This window comes from Colossoma macropomum, unplaced genomic scaffold, assembly GCF_904425465.1.
Source record: "Colossoma macropomum unplaced genomic scaffold, Colossoma_macropomum, whole genome shotgun sequence".
Lineage (NCBI taxonomy): Eukaryota > Metazoa > Chordata > Actinopteri > Characiformes > Serrasalmidae > Colossoma > Colossoma macropomum.
In genome coordinates, this window is record NW_023494784.1 from 26,035,832 (window position 1) to 26,057,274 (window position 21,443).

Below are 21,443 nucleotides of genomic sequence, written 5' to 3' on the forward strand. Positions count from 1 at the left end.
TTAATTAATTTAAGGTACTCACATCACTGGCAATGCGTGTTGAGGCTTTGGCAGCAACCAAAGGTATGGCATCCACTCTGAGGTCATGACCCTTCTTCTTTGCGGCTTCCATTCCAGCTTTGTATGCTTTCTGAAAAACAAATTTTACCATTGGTTCTTTTAAAATGCCACCTTTCTTATGACGCTAGTGATGATCATATGTCTTTAAGGCTTTAAGATACTATTGCAAGTGAAAATAGCATACTTTAGACCTACCTCACTCATTGTTATGGCATTGGCCTTTGCCAGAAGAATCTCTGGGGTATCAGGCATAACGTGGATCTTAATCTTGTCCTGATCCCAAGCAGCTGTGTATGCTTGCTGCAATTGAAAACATGCAAAAAAAAAAAAATTACTGATGAAACAATGAAATATAGAGTATATATAAGAGGTAACTTTGTTCAGTAGATCTGGCCACCTTGTTCATGATCTGGTTGTTTGCAGCAGCTAGTGCCAGGTCCATGGAGTCCATGAGCTTGTGGAAGGTGTATTTGGAGGGGTGACTGCGGTACTTCTTCTCACTCAGTATGTTCCCTCCAACCTTTGCGGTTTCTACTGACAGTGAACCAATGGGCACCCATCCAAGACCTTTCATAGAGGCATTGTAATCACTCTTGTACTCAACCTGTAAATATTACAGAGATTGTCATGAACAACAGTTATCAAGCTCACACTAATTCAAATATTGCACATTGTCAATGAAGCAAAGTTCACTCACATCACTAGAAGTGGCATTCATGGTGCGAGCTAACTCCAGCTGCATGGCATCAGGGAGCAACGTGTAGTTATGGAGAGGCTGCCTATAGCCTGCATATGTCTGGACTGTAGATGCATGCTTGGCCTGCACAACACTCAGCATGTCCACCGGAGTGTGGTACTTCAGCTTAGCCTTGTGATAGTCTTTCTTGTAGTTCTTGTCACTCTGCATCTTAGCCACCTCCATGTAGTGCACCAGCAGCGGGTCGTCCTGAAGACTGCGGAAGCCAACGTGGTGGCCTTTGGCCTTCTCATAGGCAAGCTTGTATTTATACTATAACATTGATAAAATAATGGCCTCATCAGTAACTCAGATCTTTACACCACATACTAATGAGTATGTGCAAAAACACACAGAATAAATTATATCTGGAACAAGAAGGGAACTGCTGATAAACATACATTACTGGCAATATTCCTTCCAGCTTTGGCAGCCTGGATTGAAATAGCATCTGGTTTTAGGTTATAACCCTTCTTATTCATTTCCTCAAGGCCAGCTTTGTAGAGTTTCTGAAAAAAAACACAGAAAATCTTTGAGAAAAACAGCACAGAACAGTAAAACTAATGCAATCAACGATTTGTATTTACAGAAGTAGTAAATAATGCCAAGCTTGGTTACGAAAACCAACATTTATTCTACTGTTAACATGAGAATTTCTGTCCAACTGTTTAATGTGAAAAACCTTTCAGTTTTCAAGGAGTCATTAGAAAAACATAAGACCATGACCATATAAATATGAATGTTTATAAATTGTTTATATATTTATAAAACAAGATAATTATAAGAACATAATAGTATATTGTAAAACAAACAAAATTATTATTCATAGCTCTTATTACTACCTTAGAAAAGTACTATTAAATGTCTGTTATTAAACATTCTTTACATTGAATTATCCGATTACATGACTTTACCTGGCTATTATTCACTGCATTCGCCTTGGCAAGGAGAATTTCTGGGATGTCAGGCATCACATGGACTTTGAGCTTGTCTTTGTTCCATGCAGCAGTATATGCTTGCTACAACAAAACAAAAAAGAGTCATAGAAGCTCAGATCCTATTATCAGACAACAAAAAACAAAACTCAAACTAACTTTGTCCATGATCTGGTTGTTCGCAGTGGCTAGTGCCAGGTCCATGGAGTCCATGAGCTTGTGGAAGGTGTATTTGGAGGGGTGACTGCGGTACTTCTTCTCACTCAGTATGTTCCCTCCAACCTTTGCAGTTTCTACTGACAGTGAACCAATGGGCACCCACCCAAGACCTTTCATAGAGGCATTGTAATCACTCTTGTACTCAACCTGTAAATATTACAGAGATTGTCATGAACAACAGTTATCAAGCTCACACTAATTCAAATATTGCAGACTGTCAATGAAGCAAAGTTCACTCACATCACTAGAAGTGGCATTCATGGTGCGAGCTAACTCCAGCTGCATGGCATCAGGGAGCAACGTGTAGTGATGGAGAGGCTTCCTATAGCCTGCATATGTCTGGACTGTAGATGCATGTTTGGCCTGCACAACACTCAGCATGTCCACCGGAGTGTGGTACTTCAGTTTAGCCTTGTGATAGTCCTTTTTGTAGTTCTTGTCACTCTGCATCTTAGCCACCTGCATGTAATGCACCAGCAGCGGGTCGTCCTGAAGACTGCGGAAGCCAACATGGTGGCCTCTAGCCTTCTCGTAGTCTTTCTTGTACTGGAACTGTGAACAAAGCAGCAATGCTCTAAAATGACTGATAAAACGAATACATATTATAATGTATGATTATTATAATGTTCAGTGAATACATTTGTTGTATGGTAAGGTACCTACATTACAAATTATTTAAAAAATACACAAACAGAATCCTTTACCTGATGAAAATTAGAGATTAAAGATAAAAATGACTTTAAATTACTTACATTACTAGCAATATGTCTTCCTTGTTTGGCAGCAAGTATGGGAATAGCATCAGCTTTCATGTCATATCCTTTGGCAATGTCTGCATTCCACTGAGACTTGTAATGTTTCTGTAAAAAGGAGGAATGGTATGCTAGTATTGCAAATTAGTTTTTTTTTTTTGCTTTCAGTTTGGGTTAACAAACCTTTCAACATGGCAGGGTTTTAGAATGTCTTTGGTGCATTCACACAGTATGCAAAACTTCAATTACAAGTGTCTAAACTAAGGCCCTCTGTCATGTGATTTACCTCACTAATAGTCTGGGCATTATACTTGGCCTGCAGAAACTGTGGGCTGTCTGCTGGCAAGTGGTAGGTGTGCATGAATTTCTCTCCAGAAGCTTTATAAGCAGCCTGCAATAGAGAAAATAAACAATACAAACAATTGGAGAATTGTGGCTTTAAGTTTAACACAACTTTTGCATTATATAAGTAGCTTTTGAAGTTTACATACAGGATTTATCTGCTTAGAGTTACTCATGGCTAAGACCATGTTCATTTGGTCTGTCAAACTAGTGAACTTCAATGTGCTGGGGTGTATTCTGTAGGACTTCTCATCCAGGGCAGCTTTGGCAGTCTTGGCTCTCTCTACATCAATAGAACCAATGGGAACCCAGCCTGCTCCCTTGTAGATGCTGTTGTATTCTGAGCTGTACACATTCTGAAAAGATAAGAGGCAGATGCACAAAATAAGCTTTTAGATTTCTTAATATATTTGAAGAAGTTAGATAAAATAATGTGCAACTTACATCACTCTGAATCTCCATCATTGTGCGAGCAAGATCAATATGCATGGCGTCTGGAAGAAGTGTGTAGTGATGGAGAGGCTGCTTGTAGCCTACATATGTCTGGACTGTAGATGCATGCTTGGCCTGCGCAACACTCAGCATGTCCACCGGAGTGTGGTACTTCAGCTTAGCCTTGTGATAGTCCTTTTTGTAGTTCTTGTCACTCTGCATCTTAGCCACCTGCATGTAGTGCACCAGCAGTGGGTCGTCCTGAAGACTGCGGAAGCCAACGTGGTGGCCTTTAGCCTTCTGGTATGCAAGCTTGTACTTGTACTGGAAAATGAACAGATATCATTTAAAATGTAATAATTCCAGCAGCCCTTAATCTTAAATACAGATGTAAAGTGAAATGTGCAGCTACTAACATCACTGGCAATATCCCTTGAAGACCTGGCAGCAACAACTGGTATTGCGTCCTGCTTCATGTGGTGTCCTTTTAGAATATCCTGCTTGTGTGCATATGTGTAGTAGGTCTGCAAAAAGGGAAAAGTTCAGCAGTTAACATGAGATTAACAGAGATATAAAAACATTTTTATTATCATTTTGGCAATTGAAAATGTTTCCTATTTTTAGAAGTTTAATTGTCTGTATTCCTACCTTGCTGACATTAGCAGCATTATATTTGGCTTGCAGGAGCTCTGGTGTGTCCGCAGGCAGATGGTACGTGTGCATGAACTTTTCTCCACTGGCTTTGTACAGTCTCTGGAAAACAGGGACGTGATAATGTTTCTTTTCCTTTCAAAAAACTCATGATTCCATAGATATATACCTTCTTTTTGCGTGTTCATTGTTAAACGGACAAAATGAACAGAAATAGTGTGAACCTGTTACATACATCGCTTAGCTGCTGTGCGTTCAATTTCGCCTGCTCCATAACTGGGGTATCCATGACACTGGTGAACTTGATGGTATCTGGGTGCTGCCTGTACTTCTTCTCATCCAGAGCACGAGCAGCAGCCTTAGCTTTCTCCACATCCAGTGAGCCAATGGGTACCCAGCCAATACCTTTCACTGAGTTTTCATAGTCTGACTTGTAGTTGCACTAAAAAGGAGAATTTGACAGAACATGTGTGAGTTACCTTTAATAACTAAAACTAACTGAAAAAAGTTGCAGTTCAATTCCTAATTTAAGTATAAGAAACAAGTGCTGGATTTAAGATTGTCTTACATCACTAGAGAGGACATTCATGGTGCGGGCCAGCTCCAGGTGCATGGCATCTGGAAGAAGTGTGTAGTGATGGAGAGGCTGCTTGTAGCCTGTAAATGTCTGAACTGTAGATGCATGCTTAGCATGCGCAACACTCAGCATGTCCACAGGAGACTGGAACTTCAGCTTAGCCTTGTGATAGTCCTTCTTGTAGTTCTTGTCACTCTGTATCTTAGCCACTGCCATGTAGTGCACAAGCAGGGGGTCGTCCTGGAGGTTGCGGAAGCCAACGTGGTGGCCCCTAGCCTTGATGTACTCTTTCTTGTACTGGACCTAAAGCCAGTATATATCAGTGTGTTACTGTTTGATTCATTGGTTTCCATGCTGTCAAATGTTCTGTTTGATTGTATGTGGAAGAGACTCACATCACTGGCTGCATGCCTTGCTGCCTTGGCTGCACGAATGGGGATGGCATCAGCCTTCAAATCATATCCCTTTGAAATAATATCCTCCCATCCAACTTTATAATATTTCTGAAAATCAAAATATTGACGCACGCAAAACAAATGTTGTCACCTCGATAATAAAAAAAGAAAACAAAGTGAGATTTCACTTATCATGTTAGAATTGTTTACATACATTGCTGACATTGTAGGCGTTGCACTTGGCCTGGAGGAACTCTGGGACATCAGGCGGCAGGGAGTATTTTTGATGGACCTCCTCAAGCCCTTTCTTGTAATGCAACTACAAAGGACAAAAGACACAAAGGTCTGCTCAATTTATGGTTACACATTTTATATGAGGAGAATCGGTTTAAAATCATGCAGTAATGTGCCATATTGTTCAATTAAATGTGCAGTGTGGAGCACCAGGCCAGAAGAAAGGCGTCATGTACTTACATCACTCCTAATGATCTGGTTGACCTTAGCTTGCAGCATAACAGGGTGATCATCAATAGCAGTAAATGGCACAGTGTCTGGGTGCTGCCTGTACTTTTTCTAGATTGGAACAAAGAACAGGTACAAATGACTATGAGTAAGGAACAAATGTCTAAAAAATAAAAGCAAAATATTTTTTATATAGTGTTTTCAGTGTGTATTTCACTCATTGTATGCGCTTAAAAATTGCAGAGCATACACAGGCACAAAAGTAGTATATACATGCTTCATTATATTTGCCTTGATCTTAACAGACAGAAAAAAACAGAGGCGTCTTTGGAAAATATGGATTTACTTATTGTATTAATACTTTTTTTTTAAATTCAGGAATATATAACACAACAAGATACTTAAAATATTATAGATCAGTCACCAGGGTATTTGAATAGTTATCTTTGTATTTATAGTAAATACAGTATAGTATTCACAGTCCACCTTAAAGCTTCCACCCACAGCTTTGATCACCTGTTTTGACTTGTTTGAGACTCCCTGAAACCTACTTCAGCATGTGGCTAAGCCTAAGTATTTGCCAACTTTGTTCATGCTCTCTGTCTTCAGCACAACAAAGGATTGTTTCTCTTTTCAACCTGGAATAATCATTTGACAAAAGATTTGACAATTATACCTCACTTAGGATCTCTCCAGCTTTCTTGGCTTTCTCAACATCCAGTGATCCGTAAGGTACCCAAGGAGTTCCTTTAGTGTAGTTGTTGTAGTCTGACTTATACTCATTCTGTGGTTGTCAAGAAGAAAAACAAACAATAAAATTTCTCATAAAAATGTCTTTTTAACTTTATCATGTCAGTAAATAAGAGCTAAATCCTCATGTGGGAAACTATTACATGTCTGAGAAATGAGAATTCAACTAATGGCCCTTTAGCATTCTTATTTTCGTGGCTCAATGTAGCTACAGTGTGCAAGGGTTCAGTTTGGATGCTTACATCACTCTGAAGGATGTTGGCTTTCTTGGCCAGGTCCAGTGGTATGCTGTCAAATGGCAGGAGGTAGCGATTGGGGATGTTTCTGTAGCCAGACATGCTGGCAATAGCCTGAGACTTCTTTGCTAATGTGACAAGCATCATGTCCAGTGGTGTATGGTACTTGGTCTTCATCTTTTCATAGTCTTTTTTATACTCGCGCTGTAGAGACACTTCACTCAGTTAATAATCTTACTGAGAGCAAAATTAAAACAGTGAAAGAGTAAAGAGTTTTAAAAAGTTAAAATTTTAGGGTGTCTTTTTACCTCACTCTGAATCTTAGCAACATGGACTGAGTGCATAATCTTCGGGTCATCGTTAATACTGAGAGCGCCAACCATGTGTCCTTTGGCCTTCTCATAGTCTTTCTTGTATTTCACCTGTCAAAAGCGGATACAAGAGGCAACCTCACACAGTGAACACAGAAACCATCAAAACGTCACCTTAATGTCCATTTAATGATGAGCGAATTCACACTGGGTACATGAACAACACAGATCTGTTCACTTACATCACTGGCAATGTTGGTATGGGCACGGGCTGCGAGGATAGAGATAGCATCACCCTTCACCTCAAACTTTTTCGCTTTTGTCTTTTCCCATTCATACTTGTAACAAGTCTGCAAACAAAGAACACACACAATAAAAAGAGAACAGCATAATGCAGCTAAATTACTTTCAAGTTTACATTTAAATTAAGAGAAGAGGGTTATAGCAGTTAATACTCACATCACTAAGGTTATAAGCGTTAACTCTAGACTGAATGAAAAAGGGATAATCAGGGGGTAGGTAACACTTGAACTTCTCCTGTTCATACTTCGCCTTGTAGTTCAGCTGAAAAAAAAAAAAGAGGTTTAAGATAAACAACATTGCACCTGTTGTAGATACATTTGATGCCACTCTATATTAAAGGGCTTAATGTACCCAGGGTTAATAACAATCACTGTAGAATATGTTCTAAAAAGCATATGTGTATTTTTACACTAAATCATTTCCTGGGTACTATATTATTGTCTAACATACATAAATGTCTAAAATAAAAAGCCTTATTCTAATCTAAGCATCATCTCTTTATAAACCTGAATGTAGTCTTAGGTAAGTAATAAGAAGACAAAAGATCTGACTTTAGATGATGTGAATAACAAAAAAATCTGAATTTATGGGACTTAAATTAATAAAATTTTTATTCACTCTTTACTGCAGAATGCTATTTCCATACTATTAAATAATTAACATTCAGATCCTTTGTCTCTTTTCACTTTCAGAAGGGCACATTACCTGTGTTAAACAGAATGGAGAAACAAGACAATGGAAGTCCAGTAGATAGCAATGATGTATATAGAAATGCCCTATACTACACGTTTAATGCAAAGCCCTCTAGCAAGGAGAGTTATTTTTAGCATACTGAATGTAAATCCCTAATAATATGTTTAGGCATTCACTGCATGGCATCTACAGGACCACAGAAAATGAATAACTTTTGGGACTGTTATTAGTTCACATGGAAATGCCATTGCAGCTACTCATTTAGTGCACTTTGTTTTGTTCCCTTAATTGTACCTGGCTGACTGTTTCCCAAAAAACTAACACTGATGTTTTCATGAAATGAAAATTAAATATTCAAACTTTTAACTAATATGAGAGATTTAGGAGATACGTACATCACTCAGTTGTTGAGCATTGATGGCCGCTTGTACTTGGACTGGCGAGTCTGTTACTTGTGTGAACTTTATTCTGTCTGGGTGCTGCCGATATTCTTTCTATAGAGAGAAATTAAATGCAAAAATATAGTTAGTTAACAAATAAAATGCAAAAAAGTATTAGATGTACAAGCTCAGAAATGCATCACACAGATGTTGTCAACTTGTAAACTCACATCTTTACATTGTTCCACTTTTTTAATAGCTTCGTATTCAGGTGTGACTGTTTGAGGAAAGTAACATCTTGTCTTCATATCGTCATAATCAGCTTTATATAGTTTCTAAAAGAGATCAGAGGCAAAGTACACATTAACATGAGAGAGGATTGATACACACATAGAGAATGCACAACCACTTACGCACATATGTGTGTGCCAAAATTTACTTACATCACTCTTTAACTCCTCCACCTTCTGGCAATGAAGCGTGAATACATCTTCATAACTGCCAATATAGTGGCCCTTCACCTCATTATCATACTTCTCTTTATAGCGTGACTATGGAGATAGATAAAGCCAAACTCCTGATATTTGCATCATTAAATACCATTAAGTTGATACTGCATGCCTTTTGACAGCACTGCACACAGCAATATGACACTTACATCACTAAACTGTTTGAGGACGCTGTCCATCTGGAACTTGGGGGTGTCGCAGTAGTTAATGCTGGATCCTCTTGCTTTTTCATAGTTAGCTTTGTACACTTTCTAAAAAAATAATGCAAAAAGACAAATATCAACAATGAATAACAAAACAGCAAAAAGCAGGGCTGCAGCATCATGGAAAAAAGGTTTTTACTGTTATACAAGTAATGGTTCCTAAGCACATTTACATTAGACAACAGTCCAATTAGACCCAATGCATTTTACTATTGACTACAAGAAAATCCATCTTAAGTGAGTGTAAATAACTTTAGAAGATTAGCACTACGCCTAGGGTTCAATTTGGTCACCTAATCAAGGCACATTAAAGCACCAATATTTCATAGCTTACTTTTAAATTAAATTCTTTGCCCATCAGGGAAGCAAGTGCTAATGAGTACAAAATCTCCCTGTGCATTAATGCTTAAAGTATATAATTATGTTTGCAACATTATCGCCAGCAGGAGGCTGAAATTCTATCCTGTCATCATTAAAGGCTATGTGGAAAATAGACACAGCAGCTCTGAGTTACAGTTACTGTTTAGCACCTCCTGCTGGACAAAACCTCTGTCATGTGCTGCTTGTGGACAACGTGCTTGAAATATAACAAAACAAAAACCATGGTCTTCTTTACACTTTAAAATAATAAAGGAATAATTTTCTAGAATACAGTACACATTTCTTTCTCTGATCACTGACATTGGGTCTAATTCACAGCAAACAGAAACAAATCCATTAGGTTCACTGTACATCGCTCAAGATGGTGCCTGCGTATCTCAGTTGTCTGAGGAGGGGGTTTTCTGTAGCTGGGAGAACATTGTATTCTGACGTCGCTTTTGTCTTGTCGTAGTCCTTCTTGTACTTAACCTAAAAAGCAGAGAGAAAGCAATTAGAAATGAATGTGCAGGTCTACTTCACAAGGTTTTTCTAATCACTGTTATTTTATTTGTAATTTAATGTAGTGTAATTAATGTAATGTAATTTAGTCCATTCTCTTCTTGATTCGCCATAATAGTCAACATCTAATGAAGCCTGATCTTTGATGTAATTATAGTTTCTGTAGTAAGTCAAGACAATGCAATGAGAAAAACAATCATTTCTCAGCTGTTGTCAGTGAAGCCTCTACTACTACTCATCTACTACTATCATGGCTCACTTTATCTCATTTTCATGTCTTATTCTGCATGCACAACAACAACAACCAAACATTTAAAACTCACCGAGCTTGCAATGTCACCAGACTTTTTGTTTGTAGCGTATGTTGGAGTGTCTGTTTGCATGAAATAAATTTGGTCTTTCATGTCTTCATAAGCAGCAGTATATTTTTTCTAGGGAGACAGTCAGTGAGTGGAAAGGAAAGGTTATGGGAATGAACATTTAACATAACAATTCAATTTATAATGCATTTATTTACAGCTTAAATGATTTAAATAAAGGCAAATAATAAAGTGCAACAAGCTAATAATTCCCTTAACAGATTTCTTTCAGATTTATTCAGCATGCTCACCACTTACATCACTTATGTTATCCATGACCATTCTGCCAACAGCAACGTCAAAGTAAGGGGTTTCACACCACTTGCCCTTGACGTTCTTGTTATAGTCTTCATGATACTTCAGCTGCAAAGAATACAATTATCTTATTAATTCACAATTGAACACTGATTTTTTAAAGGGTCTATGCTCTATACATTTTTCTTATATTTATAATAAATAATAAATTGTATTGATATAGTACATTTTACATGACAACATCAACTTAAGGTGCTTTACAGAAAAATAAACTAAATTTATAAAAACACGTCTAAAAAGAATAGTCTTAAGATTCTTATTAGAAGATATAGAGTTTCTAAAACAAAGTCAAATTAATTCATAAAAACAGATACAAAAAGAAAAGATTCTTCTTAAGAAAAGAGATACAGAATTACTCAAAACAAAAAATCAACTTATAAAAACAGTACTAAAAAAATCTTAAGATTCTTTTTAAAAAGAGATAAAGATCCAGAATTTCTTTTATGCCTTAGAATTAAACAGGCTGTTGTTTTTATGCCTTTATATCTGAAATACCTATATAATCTCTGCTGTTATTATCTTTACTGTATTGTGCCTCATTCAAAAAGCAGTCTGTAGTCTGCTAGACACTCTTTCAAATTAAGAGATGTAGCTAAATTGCTGTAGGCTGAAAGCACAGATGCATGTAAATATGATAGTATTTGTTACATCACATAATTTCCATATCCGATGGACTACATGCATGTAAATGAACATTGTGAACTTTGACATTGTTTACCTACAACATCAGTGTTTTATTTGAAAAAAGTAAATATTAATGTGTTTTTTTCCATGATATGGGCCCTTTAAGTTGGTCTGTGGTTTCTTTGGGTTGAGTCTAGTTTGCTATACTCAGTGCCAATCCCCTCTAATAATATCAGATGGCAGGTGGTGGTTATCTCTGTCTGTCTCTGAGGACCTGGACAGACTAACTTGCTAAAGCTTGTTCTGATTTGTCTTTCTCTGGAACAGCACACTACAGCTGATTATAAATATGGTACAGGACAAAATGGGCAGCTAACATCAACTCTGTGCAACACTGTGCAACCTTTTGTGATTTTAAAAGCTATTGTAAAAAAAAGGTACGTTTGGCCAGCTTTTAAAGCGACCACAGACAGTTTTCAGTTGACTGATATGTGCTTGTGTACTTACGTTACTACGATTAGCAAAGTTTTTCTTGGCTAGTTCCACCTCTGGGGGCTCAGCCAGGGATGTGTACTTTGCTTTGCGTTTGTCATGACCCTTCTTGTATTTGACCTTAGAGGAAAAAGCACAGTCACCGATGGCTTTCAAAACTAAAGAGCGGAACTAGATTCATCTTGCTTCATAGTCTACTGCCTTGATTCACAGAGTATTTCTACATTTGAACATAACATTTTTAGAAATGTGGGATCTCATACAGTATGTAAACAGTAACTTGAATAAAAACATAGCTTCTGAGTTCTGAAACTTTATGAAAATTTAAGGTCTTTCTCCTTGTGTTGTTTGAGCTCTTCTTCATTCAGTAATCCTTTACTAAATGAATGAAGATCTTCTTGTTTCCCTTCTAAAATTAAAAAATTATAACCGTATAAGTAATATATTAACTTTATTGAAATATGCATTCTGCAGTTTGCTATTATATTTCACAGTGCCTAAAGATTTAAGCCAAGATCAGTTTACTTTCTAGGAAAAGAAGCAATGTACTAAATAAGCCATATTACACCTACAATAGGACATTTTCTAATTCTATTAGCAACTATCAAAGTTCCATCGCAATCCACATCCTAGGTGATGATGTTACTGATACTTTTTATTTTTACTTCTCTGGTCCCAGCTGAAGTGAAGTCAATGTACTGACAGTATAATAATGTGTGAAAGTATTATAAGAGTAATCATACATCACTGAGGATTTCCTGTGCCTTGGCCACTCGGCGGAGCTCTGGGCTGTCACTGTATGGGTAGTACATGGTCTTGTCCTCATCCCATGCCTCTGTGTATAGTTTCTGGCACAGATAAACACTTAATCAGATGGCACACTCAACTACTAAGACCTTTAGATGTGAAACTTCTACTGGGCAATGTCTTACCTTGCTGTAATTGGCAGCATTCTTCACAGCCAAAACCAACTCAGGAGCATCAGGAGGCAGCAGGTACCTGTCCTTGGTCTCATCCCATTTCTGTCTGTACAAAACCTAAAGAGCAACATAAAAACTATGTTTATCTGAGATTCTCTAGTAAACTGATGTTTATCACTAGTGCAGATAAGAAACAGCAATTAATATCACAGGAAAGTAAAATCGTCAATGTAGATTTAAAAGTCTGGTTAAAAAACGTTGTGCATACTTTGCTGACAAGTTCAGAGACGTGCTTCACGTGTGCAATCTCACGAGCCTCGCCATCGTAGGAGCTGGCGGTCTTAGCCTTCAGCCCTTCCATACGATATTTCACCTGAAATAAACAATTTAAATGGTAACAGAGTGTCATATTAATTAGATAAAACAAATATGAACAAAAATAGAAAATTTAAATATGGCATATACTGTCAATAAAATAATGCTAAACTGAAATGAATTGAAAGTAATAAGTATTAAGTACTATAGTTAACACTTAATATAAGTAATAAGTATAATTCCCACCTCACTGAGCTGCTCCTGGGCCTTCTTGATGCGAATCATCTCAGGTGTGTCACCTGAAATGATGTATGGTTGTCCCTTGGACCTCTCATACGCCTCCCTGTACTTGTTCTGCAAAGATATAAGAAGGGTTGAATTTACACATAAAACAAAAAATAATATCCAGCACCACATACATAGAAATATACACACAGTAATGTTTTTTTATGTGATGTAACCCATATCGCCACTGCCAGAATAAAACCTTGAACCTGAATTTTGCATCTCCATCTTTTTTTTTCTTCATTTTTGGGGTTTGCATGCAATCTCTGTGTCCGTGGACATTTCCTCCCACAGTCCAAAGACATGCAGTGAGGCCAATTGGACATACTGAATTGCCCCTAGGTGTGAATTTGTGTGTGAATGTATATGTCTGTGTGTCTGCCCTGCAATAGACTGGCAACCTGTCCAGGGTGTATCCTGCCTTCTGCCCAATGACTGCTGGGATAGGCTCCAGCACCCCCCGTGACCCAGAAAGATAAGCGGTTTAGAGGCAGGCTGAGTTCTCTTTAGCTTGGGTGGCATGATTTGTCATGCGAATCTAGCCTTAATAGTTAACACAAATCACCTCTTACCTCTTACTCAGCGTTCGGTTTAAGCTTTTTTTTGTTTTGCCACATCATGTTTTTATATATTTGGTACAAGGTTTTTATATACATGGTACAAGTCTTTTAAAAGGGATCTTTACACTTTAACATTTTATATTTTTTAATTTTTAGATGTGAAGCACCTCATAGAACAGGCTTGCAACTCACTCACTCACATTTAGAAGGCTAAAAAGTCTCCACAAGGGGGGGCGGCCTTGCAGTCAAACAGTTTTTGGTGCTTCATAAGAGCAGTGCTTTGCATCAATGACACAGGGTGTCTTTGTTTTCCAGTAAAGTATTTCAAAACCTTTTTATGCATTTAGTTAAGCCATTATTATTACAATATTTATTTATATACTTTTTTTTAAACTTTGATTACTTGACTAAACGTCAAAATATTTGGTAGATTACTTGATTGCCAATAAAATCAGAATAATAACATAATAGTTACATTATAGCACATAATTAATATCATAATGATACCTATAAAATACATTAAGAGAATAAACACAATTTTTGGTATTTGATTGGGTGTTTCCTTACATGACTGTACTGGTCAAGCATCTTCTGACTGTGTGCCAGGTAAGGGGTCATGAATTTGGACGTGTCCACTTTTGCCCTCTTCCTGACCTTGCGTGTAGGAAGGCTCTCAGTACCTGCCACCTGCTATAGAAGAAAGAAAGGAGACAATGAGGACTTATATCAACCCTGTAGAGAGGGCATGTCCTTTCTGACTTACTAAATGATGTAGGTCTCAATAACTCAAGAATTTACCTAATTACAAAACTTATGTTTTTCAAATTTCCATATTTATATTCATTTTATTCAGAATACGATGACCATATGGTCTCACTTTCATTAAATGTTCAGCCCTGTGCAGCTTGTAACTACATCTTTCAGTAATTCAAAAATAATTTGAACTAACCTTACATTTCTCTTATTGTGTTACTACATACTGATATTTTATGGATTAAACATGATGCTAACAATTTTACTCCAATAACCAAAAGAAGGTTCAAAGCATGATCTAGTTTGATATACTTACCTGAAACAGTCAGTACAATTCCTCATACAAACACAAACTTATGGTGTTAATTATGAGTTTAAAAAAGTGCTAAATTAGTCACATCTAACTTACACATGTTCACAGGTGCTGTTTCTTTTCACTAAGACTAGCAAAAGGGGTTATTTGCGTTTTTTGAGAGACATATAACACATAAAAAGGCTGGCAGCATGATGAGCTGAATGAAGCTGGAAAATAAAGAGCAGTTGAGCAGGCCAATCAAAATGCGTGAGTGTCTGTATAAGCTCACGTGCATTACTTCACACAGACTGAAACAAGGCAGAATCAGACACCAAATACAATCCTATATGAGCTGCATAGATGCATGCCCTTTAATACCACTCTAACATTACTACTTTTGTTGGAAGGATGTGCATGGCTGGATATAAGGGAGCATGGGGGCTATTTCATCAGATTCTGGACTGTGGATCATAACATTTTAGATACAATAGTGTCTAAATAAATGTTTCTCTGTCCTGTGAATTGTTAAACAAGGAGGTTTGTTTAATAATCCACTGCCTCTTGGTGAGTAGAATTGTTCTGGCTTTATTTCCCTAATTGGAACTGAGGATAGTGGAATAACCCCCATGGCAGGCAAAAGCAGCCAATATGGTATAAGCCTTATGTCTTTCACCAGAGCACCCTGGAAGGAGGCCATTTACCTGCTCGGCCTGATGTGTGGTGTAGGTGGTGGTGGTAGTGATGATCGTCGGGCCCTCCTCATAGTACTACAAATATAGGACAAACTCTGGGCTTTCAAAAGGAAGCTCACAGACACCAGAGACAAGGCAGAACTGAGGAGTGTGACCTCTTTCAAGCTCTGGATGTCTTAAAAACTCAGTAATTTACCTTATTAGAAAACTTAATATGTATTCTGACTTCCATATTTTATCTGATTTAGACCATATTACATCCATAAGGTCTTACAATCTCATGTATGGCACAATGTATCAACACTACCAGAACGTAACATTGTATCTCCAAAGTTGTAACTTTACAGGAGAAGACAAAAAACAGTCTCTTAATTCAAGTTAATATAATGTGCTTTAATTCTGACTATTTGTGGCCTTTTCTATTGGTGTATTCATTATGAAATGTTGACACAATGTATAGAGCAGCTGCCTTTTCAAATACAGTAAAAATATTAAAAATGGTTTTGTGATGATATTTGAAATAAGTAAATATCTCCTTCACCACTGTTTAATTCTCATAGAGTTCGGAGACCAGAAATCTTATTTCTGCACTACAGTTTACTTGTGGAGCGTAAGCACTAATGTTAATCCCATCAGCCGTCTCACTGCATTATAATTACAATAACAATGTCAGTCTATTGTCTCCCATGGGAATTGTTTTTGTAAAGGATAAATTAATGTCAATCAACCAGACGGTTTTCTGTATCTGAAAAAAGGACATCCCATAATAGACTGTCTGCTTTGACTGACTGAGCCTTCTGCCTGTCAAATGCAGAGAACATCTAAGCACCTAGATGAACTCATGTCTATTATTGTTTGTGGCTAAAGTCATAGTCATGGAGACAAACAGAAACAGTGTGTCAGAGAACAGACTGCAGTGAACCCTAAGCACGTGACTTAACTTAGCATGGCACTTTGAAAATTCAACACATTTGCCTTGGACTATGATATACTTTTCACTATCCAGTCTGTAAACAGCTTAAAAGCTGTCTACTACAATAACCTATTATATTGCCATCTTATTGACCTCTGGGTGACCTCTGTTGTCCGTAACTGCAACTTAAACTATGATTTGCTAGGCCAAAGATAATTTTTTGTTAAGTAAGTGTACACCAATCAATATCTAAAGGGTTACAAATTCTCAGGGCTACCCTAACTTGCACTCCATCCATATTCTAAAATAGCTACATAACCTCAGTTGTAACCAGAGCTGGAAAAAGCACACAGGATGAGAAGACTTCTTCATTCAGACCTATGGGACTGTAGAGATACAAAAAGTAGCTTTGGCACCCCTTAACCTCTCACCTCACCTTTCTGCTCTTGCCTTTACCGTAGATACGTCCCGTTCTGTCCCTTGCAGGTGTCTTTTTCCACGCTAACTCCCCCCCAGTACATTCTCTCAGTATGACGTTAATGGTTAGAGGACTACGAGTGTGATTTACAGCGCGGCTCATCTCATTTGCCTCTCTGCGAGACTACCGCAGATGTAGACTTCTATATTTGTATCTCCTGCAAGAACGACCCCTCGCAAAGCTGAGAACTACTTTTTCCCCTAATGGTGAAAAAGAATCACAGATTTAAAATAATTGTAATCATCTATTAGTCTGCAAGTGCAATCACATATTCAACAAATGCACATTTACAGAAGGCTGTATAGAGTTCATACTGTTTGTAGCTTACACTGATTAAATGACTAATGGAAAGAGGATTAAATGAATGAATAAAATTAAACAAAAAAGGACCACTACAGCTCATACATCCCATACATCAGATGAAAGAAGCCATTTTCTATGGAAATATATTAAATAACTGATGTCTTTTAATGTCTTTTGATGTCTTAGTGAAACCAGAGTGTATATAACTTTGCCTCTCTTGTTCAGATCACCATCACTATAAAAAGGTGGTGATGAAGTTGTCATCCCCTATAAGATATCCACTGCAGAAATTGGGTAACATGTACAAGGCCAACTTCAAATTCATTTCACTAGGAAATTAAGAATTAGAGTGTCCACCTTCTGCTTTCACTCTTGCATTGAGTACTCCTAAAATACTGACCATAAATAGCCTACAGTAAGACAAAAATACAGCAGCACAAGTATACATGTACTTAAGGAAGACTCCCTGGAAGCTTCAAGAAGAACTACATCAGTTGTGAAAGAGTTATATTTTGAGATGTTGAATTAAAATAGCAGGTACGTATCCTCTGACAGTGGGAAACCTGCTATTATAGAATGAGAGTAAGTGGATGCATGTACAAATTACAAATGTAGAAAGTACAATCAAGTGATCTGTCTAAAACTTCTAAAATGTTTGCATGTTCCGATCACAGCAACCATAGCTCTAAATGAAGCTTGCAGGGGGTCTTACCATGCTGAACAGAACGTAATCCCACTGTTAGTATAAAGGTTCCACAGCAAGCGTGAGAATATCATATCTAACAATGGTTACTTCCATTCAGGCTCATTTCCAAAAAAAGCAACTTGACAAGTCATTAGCAATACTCATTAATAACCATCACAAGGATAATCATATATCATGTTGCACATGTTTTGCACATAACCAGGATAATGATATTTTGCAGGCACTTCAGTAATCACTGAATACTGTAATCTGACGGATTGATTTGAGTGAATTAATATGCAAAAACATAGAACTGACATGCTTGCTTTTGAGAGGCAATTTCAGCTAAAATCTATGACTGTGTAGAAGGAAGAGATTTTATACGTGGTAGTTATTTACTGCACTACTAGGTGGTGCTGAGACCCCCCATCTTACTGGGAGGAGGTCATCTGAAATGGGACCCATTGCTAGTCATGGATGCCGGGGGAAGCTGAGACTGAACTGCTGACTGCAGTGGTATTGGAATTCACTATTCATAGGGCTTGCCAATGTACCTGCAGGACTAGAGTGAAGACATGGCCTAAGGGGCACTAAGATTATAAGTCTGAAACTTAAGTTGAGCAAGAAGAAACATCTGGGAGTAAAACAGGTAGCTGTTGAATTTACTTGTAAGTATAGCTCAACAGTAACAGCAGATAACTACATCATGACAGGTTATATCTTACCTCCTCATACTCCTCCTCCTCAAATTCTTCTATTTCCATCATGAAACACTTTTAGTGGGTCTAAACAACAAATAAACAACTGTGAGGCACAACTTAATATTGCCATGTTCTTGAAAATTTGTGATGTCTACACAAATAAAATCATTATTGAAGAAAAAACAACAATAAACCAAAAGTGACCCTTAGGACATCATTTCTATCCTTACTATCAGTTGAAGGACACACTACTTATTCATACTGACAACAAGTCTGGAAACGTCAATCAACCCATTCGAGAGTTAAAGTAGTGCTATTGAGATGCTAATAACAAATGAACAATTAAGTGTTTTCAAATTCATTCATACCTGACCAAAGACGGTTCTAGTAGTATTTCCAGTGGCCTAACAGCATGGAAGGAGCTCACTTTCCATGTAGTAGGATCCCACACTGATATTCCACTTAGCGTACTCCTGCAAACCTAGACACAGACAGAAAAGTGTCACAATTAACTTTTTTTCTGAACTATACGGAAAGCCTGAGTGCGAAACGACAACAGAATAAGTCTATACTGTCTGCTTAAAGGTTTCTGCAGGCCTCGGTTGGTCAGAGGGTTTGACACCCAAGACCCCCAAAAGACCCACAGCTCCTGGATGAAGCTTTGCGACAGCTGCTCCTAGACGCTCAAGCTATTTGTCATGTAAGTTAATGCCACAGCCTGATTGGCTGGCTTTGTTTAGCTAGCAGAGCTGCAATGCCTTCTGAGGCTGCAGGTTAAATATAGGTCTGCCTAACTAACTAGCCTTTTTTAGCACCTAACTCATTGAAACTTTACATTAAAAATAATGCTTTTCCATTCATTTCATTGAAAGGATAAAAATAAAAAGAGAATGAGGATGTGGGCAAACTCCAATCCGCAGGCGCATCAGATTGAGCTCCAAGACACAGATGCACAGATTCCAGAGAGAAGTTCCAAGGTCAACATATTCACAGTTCTAGAAGTTCTTGTAAAGCCGCCTGGTCAGAGCAGCCAGAGCATTGCTTCTTGATTCAGACTGTGGTTCAAGGACCAACCATCAGCATCAATTCCATCCAAAGGCAAATGAGTATAGAAAATCCAAAGAAGGAGGACATGCAAAGCACGCTGGAGAGGGAAAACCGAATTGTTTGGTTGGTTGCCTTTCTTTGCTTACCAGTGACTTTAAAGTTATAGCGTTTCCCAAGCTGCCAGAGCCTCCCCAACTCTTCCCTCCCGAGAAACGCTGGGCGACAGCTCACAGCTGCAGCCGCACTTCAGTTATCATGTGCCCCTACCAGCCAATCAGAGGGCAGCTTTCTCAGGTTTCAATGGCTAAATATACATTAGTGATGCCTTCAGAAAAGAGCACCTGTTCAGCAAATCCAGTAATATACAACTATGCAGGAAGAGCGAAGAAAATGAGGGAAAAAATATCAACATAACTGGTGGCCTGTGGGATGCATAGGAAACACTGACATTGTTTGGGATGGAGATGAGAATTGTGGAAGTGTCAGTTTTGGAAGAGATGAGGTAAAGCTATACACATATGGAATCCACCCAATGAGGATGGCCGGAGAAAATCTATGAGAACACTGTTCAGTGTCCAGGATTAACGCGTCCTAAATTCGGGTCAAAGTCAGGGGGGCAAGAGGGAATTCAAGCGTTGACTTGTACACCACAAACAATAACACATTCGCATAACAGTGACTCATGAGAATGACTGAGTGGAAACAAACTGATCACAGATGCAATATGCAAAGCGTCTGGGATATTTCTTTCCTTGCATGTATTAAATTCAGTAACTGCCTGATATTTTATTCTTATTTTTTGCGAATTACAATTTTGAATACAATTTTGAGTAGCACATTTAAAAGGTGCTACTAAACATTTACCGCACCAACAACACATATATTCAGTGTTTGTTACTAATGTAATCATATCCTCTACTTCTTAGCCTCAAAACAAGGCAGAACAAGTATATATTTGCTAAACAAGGCATGTTTCCATAATAATAATAATAATAATAATAATAATAATAATAATAATAATAAAATAGAAGACACTATAAGTTTAATTTGTAAAATTAGTTTACAAATCCTTGATTATAGCTTTAATGCATGTCTTTGCCAAGTATACAAAACAGAAGCCAGGGTAGAAGCATCAGTCTTGCTTTGTTTTGTGGCATTTATTAAGAATGTCCCAGGCCCCTGTCTTATATTCCTTTATGACCTCTGAGTAACCGTGATATTCCAATCCCCCACCCCACCCCCTTTAGTACAGTATTCAGGGTGAATCAAAAAATATCACAGACATTATTTTTAAAAGCTTACTCAGAAGTTGTGGGGAGGGGGATTGTAACACGGCCTGTCACAGACAGCATCTCTCATTGATGACAGCCTAGCTTCTAACATTCAGCTAGTAAACAGCCCTGATCTACTACCTCACTGCACCTCAGGTAACATTATGTCTTGGCACTTTTTGATTCTTGATGTTTCCACATCAAGAGTGTGCAGATCCCCACGCCCTCTTAACACTTCAGCACCAGAGCAGGTTGAATGACAGAGACAGCTGCGGGTGTCTGGCCTCTCTTCCGAAGCGCTCTGCCTCTCCACTGACTCTCACTCTTCCAGAATGCTGTAACATCAGCAGGCTGAAAGGAGGCAGACTAGGATCAATGCGTATGCCACCTACTTAGCATCAACCCCCACAATCTGCCTTTAAACTAACCTTTCATATCAGCTCATGATTGTCCAAAATGCACTGTGCAGAGCTTATAATAACACAACAAAACATTAATAAGCACCCATCTTTCTCTGCACACTTTGTGCAGCATGCTAACTCTTCAAAAGTCCTTATGTATAACATTAGGGTAATGAGAGAAGCACAGGGCACAAGTAAACAAAAACATC

The 21,443-nt window shown here is 38.0% G+C and overlaps 1 protein-coding gene across 19 annotated transcripts in view; it reads right to left on the bottom strand.

The window, feature by feature from the left end:
• The window catches only part of neb (nebulin), a 63,577-nt gene extending 43,759 nt beyond the window's left edge, over positions 1 to 19,818 (bottom strand). For 18 of the 19 annotated variants that reach the window (XM_036565880.1, XM_036565871.1, XM_036565863.1 and 15 more), the window contains exons 1-41: positions 19,709 to 19,818; positions 18,884 to 18,996; positions 18,540 to 18,599; positions 15,445 to 15,510; positions 14,263 to 14,385; positions 13,097 to 13,204; positions 12,804 to 12,908; positions 12,548 to 12,652; positions 12,359 to 12,463; positions 11,631 to 11,735; positions 10,443 to 10,547; positions 10,149 to 10,256; positions 9,679 to 9,795; positions 8,893 to 8,994; positions 8,678 to 8,785; positions 8,465 to 8,569; positions 8,250 to 8,348; positions 7,318 to 7,422; positions 7,101 to 7,208; positions 6,856 to 6,969; positions 6,554 to 6,751; positions 6,238 to 6,345; positions 5,574 to 5,672; positions 5,314 to 5,418; positions 5,100 to 5,207; positions 4,696 to 5,007; positions 4,363 to 4,569; positions 4,125 to 4,229; positions 3,893 to 4,000; positions 3,489 to 3,800; positions 3,194 to 3,400; positions 2,989 to 3,093; positions 2,703 to 2,810; positions 2,191 to 2,502; positions 1,891 to 2,097; positions 1,711 to 1,815; positions 1,198 to 1,305; positions 758 to 1,069; positions 458 to 664; positions 256 to 360; positions 23 to 130 (exon numbers count right to left, since the gene is read on the bottom strand). In XM_036565880.1, coding sequence (XP_036421773.1) covers positions 23 to 130; positions 256 to 360; positions 458 to 664; positions 758 to 1,069; positions 1,198 to 1,305; positions 1,711 to 1,815; positions 1,891 to 2,097; positions 2,191 to 2,502; positions 2,703 to 2,810; positions 2,989 to 3,093; positions 3,194 to 3,400; positions 3,489 to 3,800; positions 3,893 to 4,000; positions 4,125 to 4,229; positions 4,363 to 4,569; positions 4,696 to 5,007; positions 5,100 to 5,207; positions 5,314 to 5,418; positions 5,574 to 5,672; positions 6,238 to 6,345; positions 6,554 to 6,751; positions 6,856 to 6,969; positions 7,101 to 7,208; positions 7,318 to 7,422; positions 8,250 to 8,348; positions 8,465 to 8,569; positions 8,678 to 8,785; positions 8,893 to 8,994; positions 9,679 to 9,795; positions 10,149 to 10,256; positions 10,443 to 10,547; positions 11,631 to 11,735; positions 12,359 to 12,463; positions 12,548 to 12,652; positions 12,804 to 12,908; positions 13,097 to 13,204; positions 14,263 to 14,385; positions 15,445 to 15,510; positions 18,540 to 18,581 — 5,376 coding nt within the window. In that variant the 5' untranslated portion in view covers positions 18,582 to 18,599; positions 18,884 to 18,996; positions 19,709 to 19,818. The remainder of the gene's footprint in view (positions 1 to 22; positions 131 to 255; positions 361 to 457; positions 665 to 757; positions 1,070 to 1,197; positions 1,306 to 1,710; positions 1,816 to 1,890; positions 2,098 to 2,190; positions 2,503 to 2,702; positions 2,811 to 2,988; positions 3,094 to 3,193; positions 3,401 to 3,488; positions 3,801 to 3,892; positions 4,001 to 4,124; positions 4,230 to 4,362; positions 4,570 to 4,695; positions 5,008 to 5,099; positions 5,208 to 5,313; positions 5,419 to 5,573; positions 5,673 to 6,237; positions 6,346 to 6,553; positions 6,752 to 6,855; positions 6,970 to 7,100; positions 7,209 to 7,317; positions 7,423 to 8,249; positions 8,349 to 8,464; positions 8,570 to 8,677; positions 8,786 to 8,892; positions 8,995 to 9,678; positions 9,796 to 10,148; positions 10,257 to 10,442; positions 10,548 to 11,630; positions 11,736 to 12,358; positions 12,464 to 12,547; positions 12,653 to 12,803; positions 12,909 to 13,096; positions 13,205 to 14,262; positions 14,386 to 15,444; positions 15,511 to 18,539; positions 18,600 to 18,883; positions 18,997 to 19,708) is intronic. The other variant, XM_036565761.1, reaches the window with a different exon arrangement.
• Between the last annotated feature and the right edge of the window lie 1,625 nt (positions 19,819 to 21,443).